This window comes from Musca vetustissima, unplaced genomic scaffold (genome assembly GCF_032173495.1).
Source record: "Musca vetustissima isolate MV318-11 ecotype Yass unplaced genomic scaffold, APGP_CSIRO_Mvet_v1 utg189747, whole genome shotgun sequence".
Lineage (NCBI taxonomy): Eukaryota > Metazoa > Arthropoda > Insecta > Diptera > Muscidae > Musca > Musca vetustissima.
In genome coordinates, this window is record NW_026889444.1 from 155 (window position 1) to 26,297 (window position 26,143).

A 26,143-nucleotide genomic window follows, 5' to 3' on the forward strand; every position below is an offset into this window, starting at 1 on the left:
CCCTATTTATGTAGAAAATGTGTCTCATGAATTCTTTTTCCACTCCAATGTATTTATACTATATTCAAAAAAATTTTTAAATATTTATTTTCCATGTTATCATCTAATTCATTAACTAAATCTAAAAAAGCTTCTTTATTTGTTGCTAAATATAGTTCTATTTCTTTAAGAAGTTCAGGAGGAACTTTTGATCCCTCCTGAATTGTTATAATATTAATTCTATTTGATTCTTGGCTCTGTGTCTCGTTTGAGGCTTCCGTGTTCTCGCCTAATAAACGTGCAACAAGCGCATCGTTTTCTTCCCCTGTGATACGAATTTCCTCATCCTCATCCATTGATTCTTGGATCTGATCTTGTACTTCATCATCCTCATCCTCTATGGTTGTTGACTGCAACTCGTTTGAGGCTTCCGTGTTCTCGCCTAATAAACGTGCACAAGCGCATCATTTTCTTCCCCTGTGATACGAATTTCCTCATCCTCATCCATCAAATTCGCAAAGTCCACTTCTGGTTCCTCGCATAAATTCTTTCGCCGATATTTGCACCTTCTAAGCAGAACATATCATCGGTAGTCTCAAAGAATGCAGCTTCCTCTTAATAGAGCTTGTTTTAGCTTATTAACCTTTTTTAATTTTTTTAATGATTTAATATAATTTTGTCATTACTGTAGTCTTGACTGAAATCGGTTTCATGTTCAACATCCTTGGAAATATTGGACTCTAGGTTTATATCTTTCTTATACTTTTGGGAGTACTCGCCGTAATAGATTCTTTATAAGGACTCATATATTCCTTCTTAGCAATAGTTATTTTTGGTGTCTTTTCACTTGATAGCTTTATTAGTTTCTCTATTGGTTCAGTTATAGGTTTAAATCCGTTTTTTAATTCATCAGTCTTGACCTGCTCACCCATTTTAATGCTATGAAACTTTCTCTTTAGTACATTTTTAGAGTGAACAAGACGTTTCAACATTTCTTCTTCCATTGTTGCAATTATACTGACAGCACAAATTTATAATAGGGATATTTTAAATATGGCTATGGTTTTATGAATATATCTAAACATTTCCTATATCTTCCAGAGTCAATTTCATCGTCTTTGCATATTGTTAAAAACCCATATTTTTCCTTCCAACATTCATGACATATTTCTTTAAAAGTAACCATACTCATGTCACTTACGACATGGTCGTTATATATATGTTTTAAATTAAATTCATCTTGTTTAAACATGATGATCATATTAGCATTGTCAAGTATCAAATGTTTTGGAATGCGTGTATATGTTTGACATAAGTAAAATGAATCAAGACTTTTATGTCGACCCATACTGAAATAGATTTTTATATTATTTTGTTTATCGCAAGCCACATCATCAAATATCATTGAATTTGGCTTAATATCATCAGGTTGTATAACATCATCATTACTACTGAAAGTATACAATTCCATACCCTTTACTGAGGAAATAAGTTTTTTTTTTAATAGGCATATTTCGGTTGATAAAGAGATCTTAAATAAATGTAAATATTTTGATATTTTAATCCATTAGGACTTTCTATCAAGCCAAGCATCACATTAGTCATTCTACAATTTGATGGTCCCACAATTAAGGCTCGTACACTATTGGGTAATAAAGGGCTATGTAGGGGGGTTTTCCTTCATGTAAAATCCGCATTTTGTATAGAAATTTTAGATTGTTGCTCAAATAATCTCATTTTTTACAACTAACGAATTATTTTAGAAACATGGACTATTTATTCTATTTTTAATATTTTTTCTTTCGTTTAGGTAAAAAAAGATATAAAATGTTTGTTTGTAACAAAAATAAAGTTATTAGAAATAAAACTGTTAAAGGAAGAGGACTTATAAATAAATTTATAAACTCCTTACCAGTGGAACTACATCTACCTGGTTATCAATTTTGTGGACCTGGAACAAAACTTAAAAAACGATTGGAAAGAGGAGATAAAGGCGTTAATCCATTGGATGCAGCGTGTAATGAACACGATATTGCTTATTCAAAAAACGTTGACCTTGAACAACGACATATTGCTGATCGTGAACTGGCGGAAAGGGCTTGGGAACGAGTGAAAGCAAAATATAGTAGTATTGGAGAGAAACTTAGTGCATATCTCGTTACTAACACAATGAAGGCTAAAACAAGGCATGGTCTGGGATTGGCTAATAACAAATCAAAACAAATATTAGGTCAAAATTTTTTTTAAAATTCTGTTAGAAATGTAACCTCAACCTTAAAAAGTATAAAACCAAATGACCTTAACCGTGAATTAAAAATAGCAAAGAAAGAAATTCAAAAGTCTTTTCGTGGGAAGAAGTCTATGGTGGTTATACCAAGAGTAATAAGAGTTCCAAAAACTGGAGGTTTTCTTCCACTTATACCAATTCTAACTGGTTTACGACCTTTGGGTACATTAGCATCAGGTAGCTCAGCAATTGCTACTGCTGTTATAAATGCTAAGAAGGGAAAAAAGGAGCTGGAAGAGCAAACCAAACGAAATAGAACCATAGAAGCCATTGCAATGGGTAAAGGCTTATATTTGAAACCATATAAGAAAGGGTATGGCATTTATGTGGATCACACCTCAAAAAAACTTATAAAACTGCTACTTAATGCTCCACTCACCAACATAGATATATATGATTACCAAAACGAGCATATACAAAAGAATGTGGAATTATAAATTTAGATGTATACAGTGGAGATGGTACTCATTGGATGGCATATTACAAAAACAATAATATTATTGAATATTATGATGGTTTCGGAAATCTACAACCTCCAAAAAATATTGAAATATTTAGGATCAAATGTTACATATAATTACAAAAGAGAACAATATTCTACATACAATTTTGTTCACTTATGTTTAAAATTCTTGGTGAAAATGAGTAAGCATTTTTGAATAAATGTGTTATTTAAAATAGAAAATCCTACAGTCAAATTTTACACACTCAAGAAAATGCACGAAATAGATATAACGGATGTTGCATTGGTGGATTTCCAGTATTGCCATGGAAATTACAAAAGTATATTCATAAAGGAGCTAACATATATGTGTGGTGCATCTGTCATTCCTAATAATTTATTTTTTCGATCACCTTTCAATATAAGAGAGTTGACAGTGGAGGCACGCAGAACATATACTTATTGTAAGAAATGTGTAAATGGTCTTGATTGGATGGATGGCAATATTGACTACAACGATTTCGATGTTCTTACACCATTAAATAATTATAAATACATTTTTGTTGTTGGACAAGAAAAAAAATATTTTTACAGAAATATCTGAATTCTACTATAATAAATTTAGAAAACAAAATAAGTTTAAAATCATGTCAAAACTATTTTACAAACTGTTTTATACATTTAGATAGTAATTTTAAGTGTTCAATAAACAACATATTTAAAATATTTGTATTCATTGAAAAACATTGGGATCATGTTGAAGACTTAATAAAGATTAAATAAACACATTTTTTTAATTTTGCATTTTGTTTTTTATTTACACAAAATTTTGTTTATGGAATTGAAGGTTATAAATGTGAACAATAACATGAAAAGTGTTGAAATCTCATTCACTCTGGTATTACCGCAAACATCTGGACCCAATTCAGGAAGCAAAAAATCTAATATTTTTGGGTTAATTGGAATATTGTTTGTGATTCGTCTTCTCATCAAAGGACAACAATATGACCATCTTAGATGTTCTGCAACTGGACAATCAGTTCTCTCCCAATGAAGAATATCTACTTTACAAAAATAACGCCTAGTTACATCTCCTACTCCAGTATAAAAAAGACCAACTGCAGCCATTATTTTCGGATCTGGATATGATAATGGCCAACTGTTAAAGGTTTTCAGACGATCATCTTCACTATTAAGTAGAGACATCTTTCCTCCAAAAGATACTCTAACAAACTATGTTAGGATCTGAAGTTGACATGCCATATATAAATTAAAAACAACTTTGAAGTGAATTTTCAAATATTTATTTATTTATAATGTTTATGTTAAATATGGTGGATAAAAGTATTTCGATTGTTTAATTTGTTTTAGCTCCAATTTGTATATAGTATTATCGTCGTCTTCTCGTAATGGTAACTTTGTTATGGAATATCCACCACATCCAAATTCCTTAACCTCTTCATTTCCCAGAGATAGAAACCTTGTTGGCAAGTATAATATTGCATCATCCAACTTGAGCACAATCCTTTCTCCATATTTTGTATGTGTTCTGTAGGCTCCATTGATAACATAGTCCTGGTTATCTTCCATCTCCTTCATCCTTATAATTTTTTTATAGTTGAAGGAGTTGAATAAATTTATTAAATTTGAGTTTGACATCATTGCTTAAGTTTTTATTACACACTAATTTTAAAATCGAAAATATTTCCCTATTTATGTAGAAAATGTGTCTCATGAATTCTTTTTCCACTTTATTCAGTTGAAGTTTTCACTCTCCCACTCTCTCCCCTCCCCCCATAAAATAATTGTATTTATATTGTATTTGAACCCCCACACCCTCTCCCAATATGAAAATTAAACCAATGTATTTATATAATATTCAAAAAAATCTTTTAAATATTTATTTTCCATGTTATCATCTAATTCATTAACTAAATCTAAAATAGCTTCTTTATTTGTTGCTAAATATAGTTCTATTTCTTTAAGAAGTTCAGGAGGAACTTTTGATCCCTCCTGAATTGTTATAATATTAATTCTATTTGATTCTTGGCTCTGTGTCTCGATTGAGGCTTCCGTGTTCTCGCCTAATAAACGTGCAACAAGCGCATCGTTTTCTTCCCCTGTGATACGAATTTCCTCATCCTCATCCATTGATTCTTGGATCTGATCTTGTACTTCATCATCCTCATCCTCTATGGTTGTTGACTGCAACTCGTTTGAGGCTTCCGTGTTCTCGCCTAATAAACCTGCACAAGCGCATCGTTTTCTTCCCCTGTGATACGAATTTCCTCATCCTCATCCATCAAATTCGCAAAGTCCACTTCTGATTCCTCATAATCAGGGTCTTCAATGTTGCGAATATTATATTTCGCATAAATTCTTTCGCCGATATTTACATCTTCTAAGCAGAACATATCATCGGTAGTCTCAAAGAATGCAGCTTCCATCTTAATAAAGCTTTTTTTAGCTTATTAACCTTTTTTAATTTTTTAAATAATTTTTTTTTATGGTTTTTTTATTTTTTTTTTTTTAATTTTTAAAATTTTTAATATTTTGTTTTCTAATGTCTGAAAACATTGGCTGATTATTTAAAACTGAATGCCTTCTTCAATCCTGGCATCGCTTTTTTTAATGTAAACAATTAATATCCTTTGGTAAGGAATGTAAAATTAGTGAATCCTGTTCAATACTTTGTAGTACTAACTCGCAGAAGTCCTTATAATTAAATATATATTCGTATCTCCCTGAATGCAACAAGTGTGCCTTCTAGACAACATACTGCAGTGCATAAAAATTTAAACATAAACAATTGTCTTATTCATCAAATGTGTCTGCTAATCCAGCATAGATATTTCAATTTATAAACTCCATAGGCATCTCAAAACACATTGTCCTTGGGCGACAAACATGCCTCAATATGATTACAAATAAACATGACTACATATCTGTGTAGAGACATTGGATATACATATGAGTCTGAATGTAGGGTACATTGGCGAGCGCCCACTCACAAACCAATTACCACTGTTTTCATATAACCGCTTAATTACCTTCAAGTGTAAAAAAGGGTGACAATGTACTAGCAGTGGTATTTGAATGAACGAACCCACATATGATTCCTAATGTAGGATATATTTAGGATCGCACACACACATTATCTTTGGTTTGCAAACATTTATTGTTATAACCAAAAATAAGTGAACATGAATGCAGACAAAAGCAATTGTACAAGATCCGTTTTTATTGCTCTCAAGTGTAAAATGGTGACAGTACACCACCACAACATCTCTGAAGAATGGGTGACTTTCCGCCTGCATGTAGGTATACAAGGATGAGTTTAAATGTGGGGTCATAGATTGATACCCATACACATTTGTGATCGCCCACACGTATCGATCAACATATGTATTTCACAATATTATGAAATACCCATGTGGATTCCCAAACACGGACAGACGGAAAATCGGAAAACCAAAATTTACGTTACACAATATTTCATGCGTTAGGTATAGGAAATGATAAATGTGTTTCGCATTATTATGAAATAATCATGTGCGCACAGACAGAGACAGACGGAAAATCTTTATAAACATTTTGACAATTTTTTATTCCTTCGAACCAAAATCCACGTTACACAGTTTTTGTTTAGGTATTTTACATTATTTTTGGGTTAATTGGAATATTGTTTGTGATTCGTCTTCTCATCAAAGGACAACAATATGACCATCTTAGATGTTCTGCAACTGGACAATCAGTTCTCTCCCAATGAAGAATATCAACTTTACAAAAATAACACCTAGTTAAAAAATCTCCTACTCCAGTATAAAAAAGACCAACTGCAGCCATTATTTTCGAAAGATCTGGATATGATAAAACAAAATTTTCCAATGTTTGCCCGGATTTTTTTGACAGTCTAATAAAATACAAAAATATTGCAAAATATATTTTTATTGCCGCGCTTTCAATACATATTTGTTTATTTTATAAAACAGCTGATTTGTTACTGATACATTGCATCACATTCATTTTAAATTGTAAATGTTAGCAAAGTTTCTAGTTGCTATGTTTGGTAACTTTGCATGTGTACGAAGTTTAAATACCGTAGTATTATTGTATACAAACATTGCATTGATACATTTTGGAAGTCAGCCGATCTGAAGTTGACATGCCATATATAAATTAAAAACAACTTTGAAGTGAATTTTCAATTATTTATTTATTTATAATGTTTATGTTAAATATGGTGGATAAAAGTATTTCGATTGTTTAATTTGTTTTAGCTCCAATTTGTATATAGTATTATCGTCTTCTTCTCGTAATGGTAACTTTGTTATGGAATATCCACCACATCCCAATTCCTTAACCTCTTCATCTCCCAGAGATAGAAACCTTGTTGGCAAGTATAATATTGCATCATCCAACTTGAGCACAATCCTTTCTCCATATTTTGTATGTGTTATGTAGGCACCATTGATAACATAGTCCTGGTTATTATAAGGATGAAGGAGATGCATCCTTATAATTTTTTTATAGTTGAAGGAGTTGAATAAATTTATTAAATTTGAGTTTGACATTAAGTTTTATTACATGAATTTTATCTCATGAATTCTTTTTCCTCTTTATTCAGTTGAAGTTTTCACTCTCCCACTCTCTCCCCTCCTCCCCACAAATAATTGTATTTATATTGTATTTGAACACCCCCTCGCAATATGAAAATTATACCAATGTATATTTTTTTGTTGTTTTAAGTTTCTTTATTTTTGTAATATTCAAAAAAATCTTTTAAATATTTATTTTCCATGTTATCATCTAATTCATTAACTAAATCTAAAATAGCTTCTTTATTTGTTGCTAAATATAGTTCTATTTCTTTAAGAAGTTCAGGAGGAACTTTTGATCCCTCCTGAATTGTTATACTATTAATTCTATTTGATTCTTGGCTCTGTGTCTCGTTTGAGGCTTCCGTGTTCTCGCCTAATAAACGTGCAACAAGCGCATCGTTTTCTTCCCCTGTGATACGAATTTCCTCATCCTCATCCATTGATTCTTGGATCTGATCTTGTACTTCATCATCCTCATCCTCTATGGTTGTTGACTGCAACTCGTTTGAGGCTTCCGTGTTCTCGCCTAATAAACCTGCACAAGCGCATCGTTTTCTTCCCCTGTGATACGAATTTCCTCATCCTCATCCATCAAATTCGCAAAGTCCACTTCTGGTTCCTCATAATCAGGGTCTTCAATGTTGCGAATATTATATTTCGCATAAATTCTTTCGCCGATATTTACATCTTCTAAGCAGAACATATCATCGGTTGTCTCAAAGAATGCAGCTTCCATCTTAATAAAGCTTTTTTTTAGCTTATTAATCTTTTTTAATTTTTTAAAAAAATTTTTTTTATTTTATTTATTTTTTTTTAATTTTTAATATTTTGTTTTCTAATGTCTGAAAACATTGGCTGATTATTTAAAACTAAATGCCTTCTTCAATCCTGGCATCGCTTTTTTTAATGTAAACAATTAATATCCTTTGGTAAGGAATGTAAAATTAGTGAATCCTGTTCAATACTTTGTAGTACTAACTCGCAGAAGTCCTTATAATTAAATATATATTCGTATCTCCCCGAATGCGACAAGTGTGCTGTTCATAAAAATATGAACATGAATCTTTCTTTTATCTTGTCTAGCTTAGAAGAAGTAATAAAATAATTAAGTGTCTTAGATAATAAATTGTAATGTAGATCTGTCATAAATGTTATTGCTTATTTGCTATGAATTTTATGTACTTAAGATAGAATTTTCAATGTTATCAATTTCCAAGAAGTCATTAAATCCATATGTGAGTTTCCCAGCCATTAAATCCATATGTGAATTTCCCAGCCATTAAATCCATATGTGTAATCTTCATTGATCATGTACACTGGTGCATACGATAAGTTTTATGATAATAAAGGTTGTGACCCACGCACGCACTTATCTATGCACACAGTAGGTAGAGAAGGTCACGGGATTAAGAAGGAAGAGATAAGAATTATTATTAGGTTGCATTAGGCTAAGCTCGAATAACATATGTAGCTCTTAAGGACAATATTTTTTAAATAAAATTAGTACTCAACCAACATCCAAGCCGGCAACATCTTTTATTAATACGCGCGTAAACAGTGGTCCTTCGAAAGAGAAAAAAAAAGAATCAGTGACCGGAAAAGTGTGCACATAAAAAAAAATCTAATTTAAGAAAGAATTCTATTTGAAAAAATAATTGTGAAAGCCACATTGAAAAGAATATTATCAAAAAAATATATATATAATTTCAGAAAGAATTCTATTTGAAAAAATAATTGTGAAAGTTACAGTGAAAAGAATATTATACAAAAAAAAAAAAAACAGAAAATAGTGACGAATTAAGAAACAAGGATATTATCCAATAGAAAAAAATATTATAGTGGAAAAAAAAATCATAAAATTAAAAAGCCAAAGAGGCTAAGAAATTAGAATATATACAGAATATAGCGGAAAATTGGAAACAGAAGAGCTTAAATCAATAAAGGTAAAACTATTAAAGAATAATAAACTGTAGAAAGAGAAATTAGTCAAAAAGACTTTAAGACGAAATAAATTTAAGAAAACCGAGAGGCCTAAAGGCAAATATTAAAGTAAACCAATTATTAATCCAAAGAAGCAAATAAAAATGTCAGCAGAAAGATATACCTTATATAAAACCCAAAATCAAATCCTCAAGGAAATATTAGAGATTTCAGAGAAGCTGAAATCGGGAACGACTAGGAAGGTTGCTTTAGAAGCAAATTCAAAGTCGCTGGAGAACAAAATGCAGGAAGCCAGGACAAATCAAGCGAAATTAGAATTATATGAACAAAAAGATGAGCCATATTTTAAAGAGAACATATGGGGCAGAATTGAGAGCTATTACAAAGAATGCAAGGAGCTAATACAAAAAATTAAAGATGAACCCGAAAAGCCAGAGATGGGAATAGTGGAACAGGGCCGTCGGAAAGTAGAAGCGCTCGAAAATCTTGGGGCAGTAAAGAACACCGAGAATAACAATGAGGCAATGGAGCAACAATTTCGAGCGTTACAGGAGAGTATGCTAAGCCAGTTCAAATTGCAGCAGGAACAATGGCAAAAACAACAAGAGCAAATGAAGATACAACAGGAACAAATGCAGAAATCTATACAAGAGCAAATGAGGCAGATGCTGCAGTTTCAACATCCATATGGAAAGAATAAAGAAGGCGAAGAAGGAGATGGAAAACTAACCATTGTAACCACTCATGCTAGCAGTGATAAGAAAAATGCAGTGCTTTCCCAATTCAGAAGAAAGATCCTGAAGCTTTCAGACTCCATAGAAGAAGATATTTCAGGAGTAAGTAAATATGCTCTGGAAAATATGAAGGTTTCATGGGAAAAGCAATTCGACGACATAAAACGACTGCATTTAGAATTAACAACAGAACATGGAATGGAAGAAGTGGATGATGAATTGGAAGATATTGAAAGGAAAATGAATACGAAAATAAATAATATTATTTTAAAGATAGGTGGCCTAAAAGAAGAATCTCAGGCAGTGGAGTTAAAAAGAATACAGATTCCATGTTTCAATGGAAATATGGAGGAATGGAGTTCCTTCCACGATTTATTTAAGAAATTGGTTGATAGGAACGCTCAACTATCCGAGGTACAAAAGTTATACTACCTCAAAACTAATCTGAGAGGAGAGGCGTTTCGTTTGGTGCAACATTTGCAAGTGACAGACGCAAACTACAAAGCAGCGTGGGAACTATTAGAAAAACGCTATGACAACAAACGAATTTTATTCACGAAATTGATTGATAAAATTTTGGATCACCCGAATATAAACAGCCTATCTGCAGCAAGCATACGAAATTTGGTAGATAGCGTTAACGAAAGCATACATGCGTTGAGAGCAATGGGTATACCGTTGGAACATGCGGACCCTATAATAGCCAGAATAATAATAAGGAAATTGGATAAAGATGGACTCATTCAATATGAGCAGAACGTCAAAAAATCAAAGGAGATCCAAAAACTTGAAGATGTAATGGACTTCTTAGAACAGCAATACCAGGCCTTGGAAGCATCAACGAGCAAAAAATATGCTGTTTCAGCAACGTATAAAAATCAAGATAAATCCGGAGGGTTGGAAAAGAGGCAATGCAGGTTTTGTAAGCTGATTGGACATGAAGTTGTGGCTTGTAGAAAATTTGCGGCACAACCGGCAAACGATAGATTTAGTTGGGTGAAAGCAGCCCAAATGTGCCTCAGATGTATTAAGCACTCGAAAGACAAAAGATGCCTGAGTGATTCCAAATGCCAGAAGTGTGGATTACAGCATAACACATTAGTCCACTTGGAAAAAACAAGCAACACAAAATCCATGACCACACATGCAACAACAAATGTTCTTCTTGCTACAGCTCAAGTTCGAGTCAAATCTTGGTATGGAGAATATATCACTTTAAGAGCCTTGATAGATCAAGGATCACAGATAACTTCTGTATCCGAAGATGCGGCGCAGTTGCTACAATTACCAAGATCAAGGACTGAGGTGAGATTACGAGGTCTAGGAGATACCATGGTGGGCGTTGCGAAATCTAAAGTATTGCTGAAGATAAGGCCGAGATTTTTCAGCAACAATAAAATTATAACGGAAGCACTAGTCTTGCCGAAATTAGCATCAGCTCATCCTGACAACAATTTCCATTACGACTTGGAGAAATGGAAAAACATAACTCTAGCAGATCCAAATTTTTATAATTCTGAAAGAATCGATCTGGTAATTGGAGCGGACCTTTTCCAACAAATATTGGAAGAAGGTGTTCGCCATGAAGAGAAGATAGTGGCACAAAATACAAAACTAGGATGGATTCTTTCCGGAATAATTCAGATGAAATCCGGAGGAAATAACGTGAGATCAGCTGCGACGACGACAATAGAACGGTTTTGGGAAATAGAAGAGATTGAAGATGAAGAAACGATAGCAGAAGATGATTACTGTCTAAAACTATATGAGGAAACAACACGAGTCGATCAAGCGGGAAGATTTGTAGTGCGATTGCCATTTGCTGAAGACAGACGTTTGGGAGAATCATATAAAAGAGCAATGGCGAGATTTTTAAGTCTAGAGAAAAGATTAGAAGGATGTCCGAAATTGAAAGCAGAATACATAAAAACAATAGATAATCTAATTACAACTAAACACATGGTGAAAGTAGAAGAGAGAAAACAAGGAAAATATTATATGCCGCATCAAGCAGTGATACGTGAAACCAGCTTAACCACAAAAGTAAGAGTGGTGTTTGATGCATCGTCGAAAACATCAAATGGAAAGTCGCTGAATGACATTATGCATACAGGTCCAAAGTTGCAAAAGGACATATTTGATATTATTACCAAATGGAGAACTTGGAGATTTGTCATATCAGCCGATGTAGAAAAAATGTTTAGACAAATAAACATAGACAAAGAAGATCAAGAATACCAATATGTCCTGTGGAGAAATAACAAGAGCGAGCCAGTGCAACAATTCAAACTCACCACAGTGACATATGGCACCGCATCAGCACCGTTTTTGGCTGTAAGGACGCTGATAGAAATTGCAAATCGATGCGAGAATCAAGATATAGCCAAAAGAATAAAAGAAGATTTCTACATGGACGATTTACTTACAGGAGCGAATTCAAAACTAGAATGTATGGAAGTACAAGAGAATATAGCTCAACAACTGGAAATGTATGGGTTCCATTTAAGAAAATGGATAGCAAATTCTTCGGATATATTGAGAGCTGTAAATCGGGCTGAAGAAAATGAAGTATTGCAAATTCAAGAAGATAACTGCTTGAAAACGCTAGGATTGCAATGGAGTCCACTGATGGATTGCTTTACATTCAGTATGGAAGTAAAACAGGAAGACAAGGTGACCAAACGAATGGCGTTATCAAGTCTAGCGAAAATATTTGATCCACTGGGTTGGCTGACACCAGTAACCATAACAGCAAAACTATTTATTCAGCAGTTATGGATCCAGCAATTAGATTGGGATATACCGTTGAATGGAAAATTGAGTGATGACTGGAAGAAATTTGCGTATAGTCTCCACGTAATTAAGAACGTGAAGATACCAAGATGGTTTCAAATAGCACCAGTCAGTGGAGTAGAGCTACACGGGTTTGCTGATGCGTCCGAAAAGGCATATGCGGCAGTAGTTTATCTAAAAGTGGATTCTCAAATTGCAATCGTGGCTGCGAAGAGCAAAGTTAATCCTATTAAAAATACCAAGACCCTCCCAAAATTGGAACTAAGTGCTGCCCACCTCTTGGCGAAACTGCTACAAAAAATAAAAAAAGTATTATCATCAGCGGCGGCAATTTATGCTTGGAGTGATTCCATGATTACGTTGGCATGGATAAACAACCCAAAAAATAAAGATAAATTTATTAGAAACAGAGTAGTGGAAATTATGGAACGAATCCCTAAAGCGAAATGGGCTTACGTTAGATCAAAAGAAAATCCAGCTGACTTAGGCTCCAGAGGCGTTGCTCCTGAGATTTTGGCCAACTGTCAATTATGGTGGAAAGGGCCGGAATGGCTGATAAAAAATGAAAATGAATGGCCCAAGTTAAACCCGACAGTAGTGGCAGCAACGACAAAAATTGCGGCAGTAGAAAAAAGCGTCTATGAGCAACTTATGAAGTTGTCATCATTTAAAAAGCAGTTACGAGTCATGGCTTATATTCTACGATTTATTAAAAAACTGAGAGGAAATAAGGTAAAAGGTGAGCACTTAACTGCGGAAGAAATAGAAGAGGCCGAAATTGCTTTAATCAAAATGCACCAAGAAATTGAATGGCCGGCGGAAATTAGTCAGCTAAAAACTTCAGGAGCAATAAATCATCGAAGCAATATAGCATCATTGCATCCGCAGCTCGACGAATATGGGGTTATGCGAGTAGGAGGAAGACTGGGTTGGTCAGAGCTAACCTATAACGAAAAGCATCCAATACTGATTCAAAAATCACGATTAGCTGCGAATATTATAAGGAGAGCTCATATGGAAACATTGCATGGAGGAAATCGGCTGATGGAAAATGTTTTAAGGCGCAAATATTGGATAATCGGAGCCAAAAATAGAATAAAACTCTGCGTCAGGTGCTGTCCACGATGTACGCGCTATAGGGGAGAAGTACGAAATCAGTTAATGGGAAATCTACCAAGGAGTAGAGTGAATATAAGTCAACCCTTTCAACATTGCGGAATAGACTACGCGGGTCCGTTTCAAATACGATGTTCGAAAACGAGAGGAACCAAGTCTATGAAGGGTTACGTAGCAGTATTTGTGTGCATGGTGACGAAAGCGGTGCATTTAGAGGCAGTTAGCGAGCTTACGGCAGAAGCATTTTTAGCAGCGCTGAGAAGATTCTTCGCAAGGAGAGGAAAATCAAGCGATTTATATTCCGACAACGGAACGAACTTTGTCGGGGCATCAAGGCAGCTAGATAAAGATTATATAGAGGCGATAAAAAGCAACAATACGTTAGCGCCAATTCTGGAGAATGAACAAATAAAATGGCATTTTATCCCCCCGGCAGCTCCTCACTTCGGAGGAATTTGGGAAGCTGCAGTTAAGTCAATGAAATACCATCTTAAAAGAATCATTAGCGAGATAAAATTAACGTATGAAGAGATAAGCACGGTTCTAGCTCAAATTGAAGCAGTTTTAAACTCAAGGCCGTTGCATGATCTTGGAAGCGGCACAGACTATATCGACACCTTAACGCCAGGGCATTTCATAGTTGGACGCCCGTTATTAGAAGCTCCGGCGAAGATCGATGAAGGAAGTTTAGCATGTGTGAGCAGGTGGAAACTGCTGCTACGAATAAAAAACCACTTTTGGAGAAAGTGGAAAGAAGAATATTTGACTACTTTGCAAAATCGCCCAAAATGGAGAAAAGAAGATCGCAATCTGGAAGTGGGACAGATCGTGCTGATCAGAAATGAAGAGACTCACCCAGCTCGTTGGCCATTGGCGAGAGTGACTGAGGTACAACCGGGCAAAGTTGGAATAGTGAGAGTAGTTACGTTGAAAACACAAAATGGAGAAATAAAAAGACCAGTACATAAATTATGTCCATTAGAGCACGAAGATGAGAGACCTGAAGAGGAGAAGGTAGAAGATACGCTGAAAAAGGAGGTCGAAGTGAACTCAACAAAGAAGTTACCAAGATTAACAGCAAATTCCTTTATGATATGGACTATGATGATAAATCTTTGTCTGATTATGACGACTAAGGCCTCATCAGTAAAAGAATTAAATAGTTCGACGGCAATATATCTTGATCCAATCTCTCAAATCCACATGGCCTCGTCTTCATGGAACATGGTTGTATATTTTGAAATGAAAACGTACTTAGAAACACTGGATCTTGCATCCACATTGCTCAACGCCTCTAAAGAAATATGTCCAAGGCTCCAAACATTTGAAGACCAGTGCTGGTCGGTAATAAACAATATGGAATATAAAGTAAACAAAATCAAGGCGAATAATCGGCTTTTCATGAGGGATGATAAACGGCAAAGAAGAGGAGCCCCATTGAAGTTCATAGGGTCTTTTCAACATTGGGCATTTGGTGTGATGGACGACGATGATCGTGTGGCGATGGAAAATAATATGAGAAATCTGTTAGCCAACCAGTACGACTTAAAAGAATTGTCAAAAAAGCAGACATCGATAGTTGATTCCACGGTCAATCTGCTAAAAAGAACAACGGAGGAAGTCAATTCGCACTTTGTGGAGATAAAGTGCAAAATTGATAACATAACCGCCACCATTAACGAAACTTACTTCGTTTATAGAGAATCTATTCGTTTCTTTATTATAACTAAAGAAATCCATGAATACATAGACGAATGTGACGATGTGCTAAAGGAAGTCATTAACCTGTTACTGGACATTAATAATGGTCATATACACCCTGTGCTCATCAGTCCGGAGAAATTGCAGTCGGAAATATTTAAAATTCGAAATGAGCTACCCACGAAATATGTTTTACCCGGAAAATCTTCTGGTACAGAACTTAAGGAGGTTTTACATTTGATGAGGGGACGTGGAATGTACATCGGCACACAATTGGTGATCGACTTGAAGATACCTCTTTTCAACAGACAGTCGTCGCAGTTCTATAGAGTAATCCCGATTCCATTTGAACATGACGGTGCGGTATTGATAGCAAGGATAAGGTCGCCATACATCGTGTACAATTTTGAATTGGATTCGTTCCACTATCTGACACAAGTCATGTTGAACGAATGTAAAAACACATTGGGAGATGAAATTGTATGCGAAGAAAATTTTCCCTGGCGAGATGCGTCGACCAACAATTGCGAACTGTCACCCCTGAGGCCGCGCATCGAGATAAACTGCACGTACGATGAAGTTGAAAACAGTCCCTATTGGATACGGCTGAGGCAAAAGGGAAATTGGCTTTTTAAGACGTTTAAGAATGCAACGGCTCATATTAAGTGTTCCGAAAAGCAGCAATCCATCATAGAACTTCCACAACAAGGTATTCTAGCCCTTGATACAGATTGCACGGCTAGAATTGACAAAGTGACTCTAGTGGCGGTCCATCAGGTAAGAAATGAAATGTCAACTCAATTTCACTCTATTCTTTTAAAGGACGTCAGTGAAGCCGACAAAGAAGCCATAAAACCCCTTGGAAACGTATTGGTGAAACATCACAATGAGATCAGCCAGCTAAAGACGCTCGTGGACGATTTGAAGAAGCAGAAACTAAATTTAAGAGGTTTAGAATTTCATAATTGGTCTGGTCACATGTCATTTATTTTAGTTACCATAGTAGTTATAATGTTGCTAACTCAGTTTATAAGGAAAATTATAATAAGGAGACGGATAGCAGCAATTCAGTTCCAAGGAAGGCCGAATGTTTAATAAAGTATCTGCCGGCCGGGAGAATGTTCATAAAAATATGAACATGAATCTTTCTTTTATCTTGTCTAGCTTAGAAGAAGTAATAAAATAATTAAGTGTCTTAGATAATAAATTGTAATGTAGATCTGTCATAAATGTTATTGCTTATTTGCTATGAATTTTAAGATAGAATTTTCAATGTTATCAATTTCCAAGAAGTCATTAAATCCATATGTGGTTTTCCCAGCCATTAAATCCATATGTGAGTTTCCCAGCCATTAAATCCATATGTGTAATCTTCATTGATCATGTACACTGGTGCATACGATAAGTTTTATGATAATAAAGGTTGTGACCCACGCACGCACTTATCTATGCACACAGTAGGTAGAGAAGGTCACTGGATTAAGAAGGAAGAGATAAGAATTATTATTAGGTTGCATTAGGCTAAGCTCGAATAACATATGTAGCTCTTAAGGACAATATTTTTTAAATAAAATTAGTACTCAACCAACATCCAAGCCGGCAACATCTTTTATTAATACGCGCGTAAACACCTATTTTGAAGCAGGGATATGATTTCAACAAATTGTTGATTGACTTCATAGAAGTAATCCCCAATATGGAAAAACTACGAGACACATTTTCAAGTTTATATAAAGTTTGCTTGGTTAAGAAAATCATATGCTAATCCTGCAAAATAAACAATGTTAACACCAAAATTTTACCAACTATTCCATCAAAGTATTCAAACAGGAATAGAATGCAGCCATCCTTTGACACCCAGCAGTGGCGGCGAAAGTTTTGCACAAGTTTTGCATATCCGCACACACACGAAAATCCCATAGCTCATAAATAATGACTCAATATGAACCAAGTGTCCATTTAAATACTTTCAATTATTAATCACACACACACATAAAATAACAACAACTCCAACAACACAAACACTTCGGCCATATGGAACGCAAACAACGGAAGTCTGGATGGATGTACAACAAAATGGCTATGGCGAAAAAATAAAACTAGACGAACTACTCATTCAGTGACACTTTCACAACGAACTTTGCAAATTGCTTAACGGGGAAAAAACGTTTCTCCGGCGCATTTTTACAACTTCCCTGGTAGCAAAAGGAAGTGGTGGACCGCTGGGTGAGTGTGTGTTGCAAATAAATATAAAACCAAACGGGATAGTGAAGTGCAACACTTTTCCCATAAGGAACTCATCACCGCACAGACATATGACATGTGTGTGACCTCCCTCCGAGCGAACTGAACAGAACAGAAATCCGTTTGTAATAAAAATCGCAAACAAAGAATTGTAAATCCTCCAACGAAGAAGAAGACGTCTTCGACGAACATCATCAGGGCTATTGTGAACAAGCTCAGCACGCGATTTAAAACGCAAAAAAAAAGAACGATTGGAGAACGTAAAAGGAAACGTTGACAAATTCCGTACAATTGTCATTGTACGGAAGGAAGAGTGCGAACGAGAAGTACTTCAGTTTTTTTTCGGGAGGCCATTCGCTGAAACATATGCATTATCGTAAAAACGAATTCAAGACGGACAACGACAACAGCAACAACGGCAGATAAAACCAGGATAACAAAAGCGACAATAAAATTATCGAAAAACATTGCAGACTACAGTGGTCGTCTATGGGAAGAAAAATAATTTTCGAATAGTTGGTATGTTTAACATTTATTGTAACCTGCATCATTGCTACTACTCTAGGATGGTCCACGCATTGGTACGTGCCCCATACAAAGGTCCTGCTAAGTGCTCTGTATGCTGAATTTCCTAGCCTAGTTTTCAACTTTACTGTCTGTAATTTACGCAGATCACAAACAAACTACTAGCATACAATTTACAATGAAACATTTCTCAATATAATGGTCTCCATTGGTTTAAGGGATTTTTAAGAAACCAACTTGGTGGAAAATATGAAAAGTTCAGCCCGTTTTGTTTTTTTTTTTTTTTTTGGAATATGTCAATGTAGTTGTATAATCCCCAAGCAAAGAACCTGATAATTTTCTGTATGTTGAAATTCCTACCTATTTTTAACCTGGTTGTCTGTAATTAATTCAGAGCACAAACTGACATAGTCCGCAATATAAAAGTCTCGACCGATTTAAGACACTTTTAAGACACCCCCCTTGGTGGAGAATATAAAAAATTAGTTTTTTTGTGTTGTATGCCACTGCAAAGAACCTGATAATTTTTTTTTGTATGTTGAAGTTTCTATCCCAGTTTTTCAATCTTAGTGTCTGTAATTTACTGCTATCAGACAATTCACAATTGCATAGTCCCTATATAAATGTGTCCGATTTAAGGGATTTTAAGGACATAATGGGAAATATAAAAAGTTGGGCTCGATCGAATTTAACAGTTTTTTCAAGTTTTGTTTAATTTAATTTATTTATTTTTTTATTTTATTCTACATATATATTAAAAGCCTACTGTAGTTTAATGGAAACTTTTGAAGCACAACATTTAAAATAATTAGAAAATATTCAAAGGCCAATCCAATTTGTTGTAGCTGCATTCGTTGTTATCGGTAACCAGTTTTGAAAGTAAGTCTATTGGGAAATTATTAGTTAATGCCGTAGACTTGCTGACATCAAGTACTCAAAGTTGGGACAATGTTTTGAAATAATAAAACTACAATAACGCAATGAGTATGGCCGGCTAGAATTCGGTATACTCTTCGGAATTATATTTAAAAGTTCAAACTATAAAAATAATTTTCAAAATACATTAAATATAAACAGATTAATAAGCGTATATTTTCGAACACAATTTCAAATTAATAATCGTGGATTTTGAAGAATATATAGTTAAAGGGCATCTTATCCATAAGGTGAATTTTTTAGGAAACATTTTAAAGGATTATATCACCAATAAGCCTTTGGTTCAAATAATATTTGTTTAAAGAATTTAAAAGCAATAAGCGTGTTTTTTAAAGAATCATTTTTAAAGGACTCAAATTTGGACAGGAGGTGGAGCGTGGATTTTTAAAAAAATACAGGTTAAAAATTAAGATACGTGGATTTTTAATAATATTTATAAGATCAATAAGCGTGCGATTTTTAAGAATATTTTTTGAAAAACTTGAGCTTTTAAGAATATTTTTAAAACTAGATTTACGGCTATTTGGTATATACCTAATTTTACGGAAATGAGCCAATATGGCTCATGTAAGAAAATTTAAGCTTTTGTGAAGAAAGCTGTTCCGTATTAATTTATATGAAATATTCATTATAAAAGAATTCATAGAAAACATATTTTACATATAAACTCAATTTTTATACCCTCAGAGTTAAGACTGAGATATCTGTCGAGCTGGCAAATGCCTGTCCGATTAGATAATGCGCGCGATAATTCTCGAAAAGAGTTGCAGATTTTTCCCAAACTTTGCACTTCGTAATATTTCTTCCGAACCTAAATATTGCTTGAAGCTAATAAATATCAGACCACTCCTTTCGCTACCTTCCCCACAAAAGGTTAACATTTTGTTGAAAAATAAATTTAGAATATCCTGCTAATGGGTTATCCGTTTTGACCCAAACATAGTACAACCTTACATTTTACGAAAATTATATCATAATTGAAGTTGAGGATTATCGGTCCGCTTCTTCAGGTACCTACCCAAATATTTGAAAAGTAATATTTTATCAAAATTTAAATTGTTGATTTTATGTACGCCATCATACCATCGTCAAGAATTAATATGAATGTGCTACTTGCTGAACCAAGCTTAATATGCCTTTTTGCATAGGCAATTGGACCTGAAAAGTTTTTCAATGTTGTATACATCGAAGGTTTTCCACAAAAATTCCCACCAACTGCTGTTTCGTTATCAAGGAATGTGTCAATTACTTCAAAACTATTTTCGGTTTCAGAGTCAGAAATAATTCTGGCTCTTTTCATACCATTTGACCACTCTGTGGTACAGGGTTCCTTTTGAGAATATGCATAGAATCACTTTCTGAGTCGATTTATGCATGTCCGTCCGTTCGTTCGTCCATGTATTTTTGTGAGCAAAGTACAGGTCGCAATATTTTTCCGATTGAGACAACATTTTGCATAACGTACTGAATTATGTCCAGATTAATGTATGTGAAGTTTAGTTGAAATCGATTCAGATATAGATATAGCTGCCATATATAGTTTGTCCGATTTTATGTAAATGCCAATGTTAATCCGATTGAAACAAAATTTCTGCAACCGAAAGTATGGAATTGTAAGACGATTTAGATATCTGGGAGGATATCGAGATTAAAAACTAGAACACCGGGTTCGAAAATAAAATATATCGCCCCACCAGTAAAGAAAGCAGTTAAGTCGGACTGGACCGACTATATGATACCCTTCACCACTTTGGGTGTATTCTACATATGTATCCTAACAGACGTCGCCTTTTCGAAGGAAAATTGGCGTGAAATTGCACGAACTTAAATATCCCTACACATGATATTCTGCAACCTATTCTAAATTTTGTAAATCGATTTAAAGCAAACTTGATACACGCTATTTGGTATGTATTTAACCTCAATCAGGCACCCATTGATTTCTTGGTGTACAATCAACATGCTATATCTAAATCTTAACCGATTTGTAAGACATTTGCCAGAGATCAATTTATATTGTCTTCAGTACGTTGGTGCCAATCAGACAAAATTTAGGTCCTTAGTGCACCATTTACTTACATTAAAATATATATTAAAATATATATGGGAGCAATATCTAAATCTGAACCAATTTTCGCAGAACTTAGCACACATCATTCTAGACCTAATTCAATACGCTGTGTCAAATTTCGTGCAAATCGAAAGATATATAGGGACTTTGGTACACTATTCACATTAAATCGGACGAAAATATATATTGGAGCTATATATAAATCTGGACCGATTTTCAGGAAACTTAGCACATATCACTCCAGACTTACTTCAGTACGCTATGCCAAATTTCGTGCAAATCGAAGGACATAAAGGGACTGGTACATCATATACCTGAAATCGGACGAAAATATATATGGGAGCTATATCTAAATCTGAATCTTGGTACACATCATTCTACACTCAATTCAGTACGCCTTGCCAAATTTCGTGAAAATCGAAAGATATATAGGGACATTGGTACACCATTTACATTAAATCGGACGAAAATATATATGGGAGCTATATCTAAATCTGGACCGATTTTCAGGAAACTTAACACACATCGTTCTGGATCTAATTGATTACGCTATACCAAATTTTGTGCAAATCGAAAGATATATGGGACTTTGGTACACCATTTACATTAAATCGGACAAAAATATATATGGGAGCTACATCTAAATCTGGACCCATTTTCAGGAAACTTAACACACATCATTCTACATCTAATTGATTACGCTATGCCAAATTTCGTGCAAATGGAAGGATATATAGGGACTTTGGTACACCATTTATATTAAATCGGACAAAAGAAATCTGATCCGATTTTCCCAATTTCAATAGGGCTCGTCCTTGGGCCAAATAAGTGACCTATGTCAAATTTCATCCAATTCGGATCATAAATACGACCTGTATTTTGTTTACAATTTAACATGGGCAGACAGACAGACGGTCGGACCAGCATAAATCGACTTAAAAAGTGATTCTATGCATATTCTCAAAAGGAACCATGTGTCTATCTCGTTTCATTTTGCCTGTTACAAACATATGCACAAAGACATAATACCATGTACCACAGTGTGGTGAAGGGTATAAAATAGCAATATCGGGACATGTGGTACGTCCCCATATTATGGTAGCCCATAATATTTGTTAAGCTTTTTAAACGATGTTATGTTCTTTAATCGATTGTCATTTCAAAAATATCATGCTATAGCCGCCATTCTCAGTATATACTCTTCATGGGCATTCATTCCCCAAGATGAGTTCAATTTTTTTGCATAGTATTATATGGCTTCCACAACTTCATCAGTGTTAATACAATTCGACCGAGCTTGATCTAGAGGTTTCCTTTGCGTTTTGGACCTCTTTTTTTCTTATTTAACCGTTAAGTGGGACCAATGCAACTAAATTTGCTCATGAACCACTGGGGTTATTCTGTCCTAGGAAATTGAACGGATTTTTTTAAATTACACCATCGCATTTGAGTTCTTTGCAGTTGCATTTAGGAAATAGGACATTTTGCGGCGTTGTGTCCATGATGACGACAAATCGCTGAGGTCTATATCCAATATAGTATGAACATTTTATACTTATGTCGGAAAAAAATCCGAAAATGAAACCATTCTCGAATGTGGTTATGAAAACTGACCTAAACTAGGGTCTAGTGTTTGTTTTCACCCCTACGTAGAAAATATACTCAAATATTTGTATTTTCAGGATTGAAAGCCCTTGGCTAGAACGATGTTGTCATGGTCAAATTGGATTAATAAATGAATGAATTTCTAGTTTCTTCGCAAAAAATATTCAATATAGGACCATGATTTTGCATAGTCCTCATTTAAGTCCTGTTCTGCTTTAGATATATTGCATATATAAGGTTAATTCTCTGCAATTTGATATTTTTTACATGAATGATAAAAACCGCCTTGGCAGACAATAGTCCCTATATATGGGTGCAGAACTACTTATGGGTTTTTTAGAGGGTATAAAAAGTTTCACCCGATCGAACATAACAATGATTTGACTTATTTTGAATATTGATACGTTTCGAATCCATATGCATTTCCAAAAATTTCTCAGAACACAAAATTAAGTTGATAAAACGAGACTATAATTTCCCACCCTATATCCAAAGATGCATGTCCTTCATTACCCTTATAATTCATAAATTAACCACAACCACTGTTTCTCTGTGCCTTCGTTTTTATTACAGAAACTCATTAACTGTGACTCATTCATCCATCACACGGGAATGGAGAAAAACAATATGTCGCCAAGACATTTACGATACTGTGCCGAGTCGTCAACATGTGACGACAGACCGCCAACGTTAATGGCAAAACTTCGACACTTGTGGAATAAAATATTTTTCGGTGTTATACGTGTCATGATTTTTTGTGATCAAGTGACGTTGTTGGCACCATTTGTTGTGGAGCGCCGTAAAAGTCCGACCGGCACATCACGATTGCATTTTCGTACTCATCGCGCGTTTACGGGTGTAGCGGTTAGCTTTTGTGTGGGTCTAATATTGGTAACACCATTTTTGGCAAAAATAATACCCGATCTATATGACACATCGCGCAGCAATCAAGATACGCTTTTCAAGAGGATTGCTCAGTTTACAATGTTGGCGGATGTGGTGGGAACTTTGTTGATAATGTCGGCGCAGATTTGGCATCGCAATAAGTTGGTGGAGATTTTAAATTCTTTTGTGGATATTACGGAGAAGATTCGTTTTTATGATGTGGATTTTATTAGTTTCAAAACATTTCTGGCACTGATGGTAAAAGTGGGTCTCACCTGTTATGATCTGTTGATGTGTCTGCCGTTTTTGTTTACGGGAGCCTCCCGATTATCGGGTACGAATATTTGTGCCTTTGTGGCCCTGGTAGCCATGCAACATCTCACCTCGATATTTGGTCTGGCAATATTCACCGCAATTTTAGGTCTACTCACCCTCTCACTGCAATTGGAACGTCAGTTGGCGAATTTTGAAAATATTTCGAGTAATTTGAAAATGCTACGACTCATTACCTTTCAGAATGCCTTACAACGATTAATTGCGCTGTTTGTCAACACTTTGCAGTTTGGTATCTTCATTATGATGTTGATCAAATTTATTACGATCCTTTGTAACATCTATGCCTTTTTGGATTATTATGTGACCACAGATCGGGTTTATACCACCTTCATTATGTATCTGGTCAGTGTATCGTTGGAGTTGTATTCAATTATCCTGATGGCATATCTATGCGAACGCAGTCAACGCAAAGTACGCGACTTGTTTTTGAATCGTGAAGAGCAGTATTTTTTGAAGGTATTTCACATTTAAAAGTTAGTGGAGATTTTTGAAATTTTATTTCTATGGGTTTTTAATGACGAAGTTCTTTTAAAATTATTTCCAGATGCCCAAAATTTATCAAATGGTGGAATCAAGTGTCCTGTGGCCTCAAATCGAAAAATTCTCAATATTAAATTTATTTATTTTGCACAATGATTTTGCTTTATTCCTAGTAGCTTATTCCATAAATTTTCTAGTCATTATATTGGAATTTGAAATTACCAAAGCCGGTAAACGGCTATAAAGAAATTTTGATGTTAATAATGGAGTTTTATTAAAGGAGACTAAGGTATCAAGGGTCATCAATAGTCGTGGATTTAAAAAAATATTTTTTCAATGTCCTAACATGGGCGTGGGTTTTTATACCCTTCACAATACTGTGGTACAGGGTATTATGTCTTTGTGCATATGTTTGTAACAGGAAACGAGATAGACACATGGTTCCTTTTGAGAATATGAAATTTGGCACAGCTCATTTATTCGGTCCAAGGAAGAACCCTATTGATATTGCGAAAAATCAGTTCACATTTAGATATAGCTCCCATATATATGTTCGTCCGATTTACGGTAAATGGTGCGCCAAAATATCTTTCGATTTGCACGAAATTTGGCATAGCTCGTGGAATTAAGTCTAGAATAATGTGTGTTAAATTTCGTGAATATCGGTTCCGATTTAGATATAGCGCCCATATATATGTTCGTCAGATTTACGGATAATGGTGCATCAAAGTCCCAAACTATCTTTCGATTTGCACGAAGTTTGGCATAGCGTACTGAATTGAGTCTATAATGATGTGTGCTAAGTTTCATAGAAATCGGTTTAGATTTAGATATAGCTCCCATACATATTTTCGCCCGATTTACGGTAAATGGTGCGCCAAAGCCCCTAAATATCTTCCGATATGCACGAAATTTGACATAGTGTACTGAATTAAGTCTAGAATGATGTGTGCTAAGTTTAATGAAAATCGGTTCAGATTTATATATATATATATAAAATTGGTTGAGGCGTCGGGTAAGTTGCCCACATTCGGAAAACCGAACCTACTATGAAAAAGAAAACTAAACCCACCTAATGTTGACGACCCCCGCAAACTTATAAAGGACCACGATCTGTGAAGCTGCACATTGGAATGTGCGTACGTTGTACATAAGTACAAAGCCGATATTATTGCCCTACAGGAAATGCGATGGAAAGGGACTGGCGTACGTAAATCAGAAGATTACGCCCCGTATTATAGCTGTCATGAAACAAGACGTGAATTTGGCTGCGGATTTATGGTTAACAGGAGAATAAAAGACCTCGTCTCCAGATTCACTTCAGTAGATGAGCGAATTGCTATAATCCGTATAAAAGCGAAGGTCTTCTACATCAGTCTCATTTGCGTCCATGCTCCGACCGAAAATAAAGATGAACAGACCAAAGACATATTTTACGAGCGCCTAGAAACATCATATGACCGTTAC

At 34.8% G+C, this 26,143-nt stretch overlaps 2 protein-coding genes across 2 annotated transcripts; one reads left to right on the forward strand and one right to left on the reverse strand.

Annotated features, from left to right (window-relative positions):
• Positions 1 to 235: 235 nt before the first annotated feature.
• On the reverse strand, positions 236 to 8,045 carry LOC133337143 (glutamic acid-rich protein-like; the record flags this gene model as incomplete). The annotated part of the gene is made up of 3 exons (XM_061545404.1): positions 7,880 to 8,045; positions 7,626 to 7,835; positions 236 to 421 (listed from the first exon to the last, which is right to left on the reverse strand). Coding segments are annotated over exons 1-3 (562 nt in total), but the record flags the coding sequence as incomplete, so codon positions are not given.
• An 11,812-nt stretch (positions 8,046 to 19,857) lies between these two features.
• Positions 19,858 to 24,920, forward strand: LOC133337146 (putative gustatory receptor 89a). Its single transcript, XM_061545406.1, has 3 exons — positions 19,858 to 19,866; positions 23,549 to 24,661; positions 24,741 to 24,920. Exons 1-3 carry the CDS (start codon positions 19,858 to 19,860, stop codon positions 24,918 to 24,920), a joined length of 1,302 nt encoding a protein of 433 aa, XP_061401390.1.
• Positions 24,921 to 26,143: the final 1,223 nt, after the last annotated feature.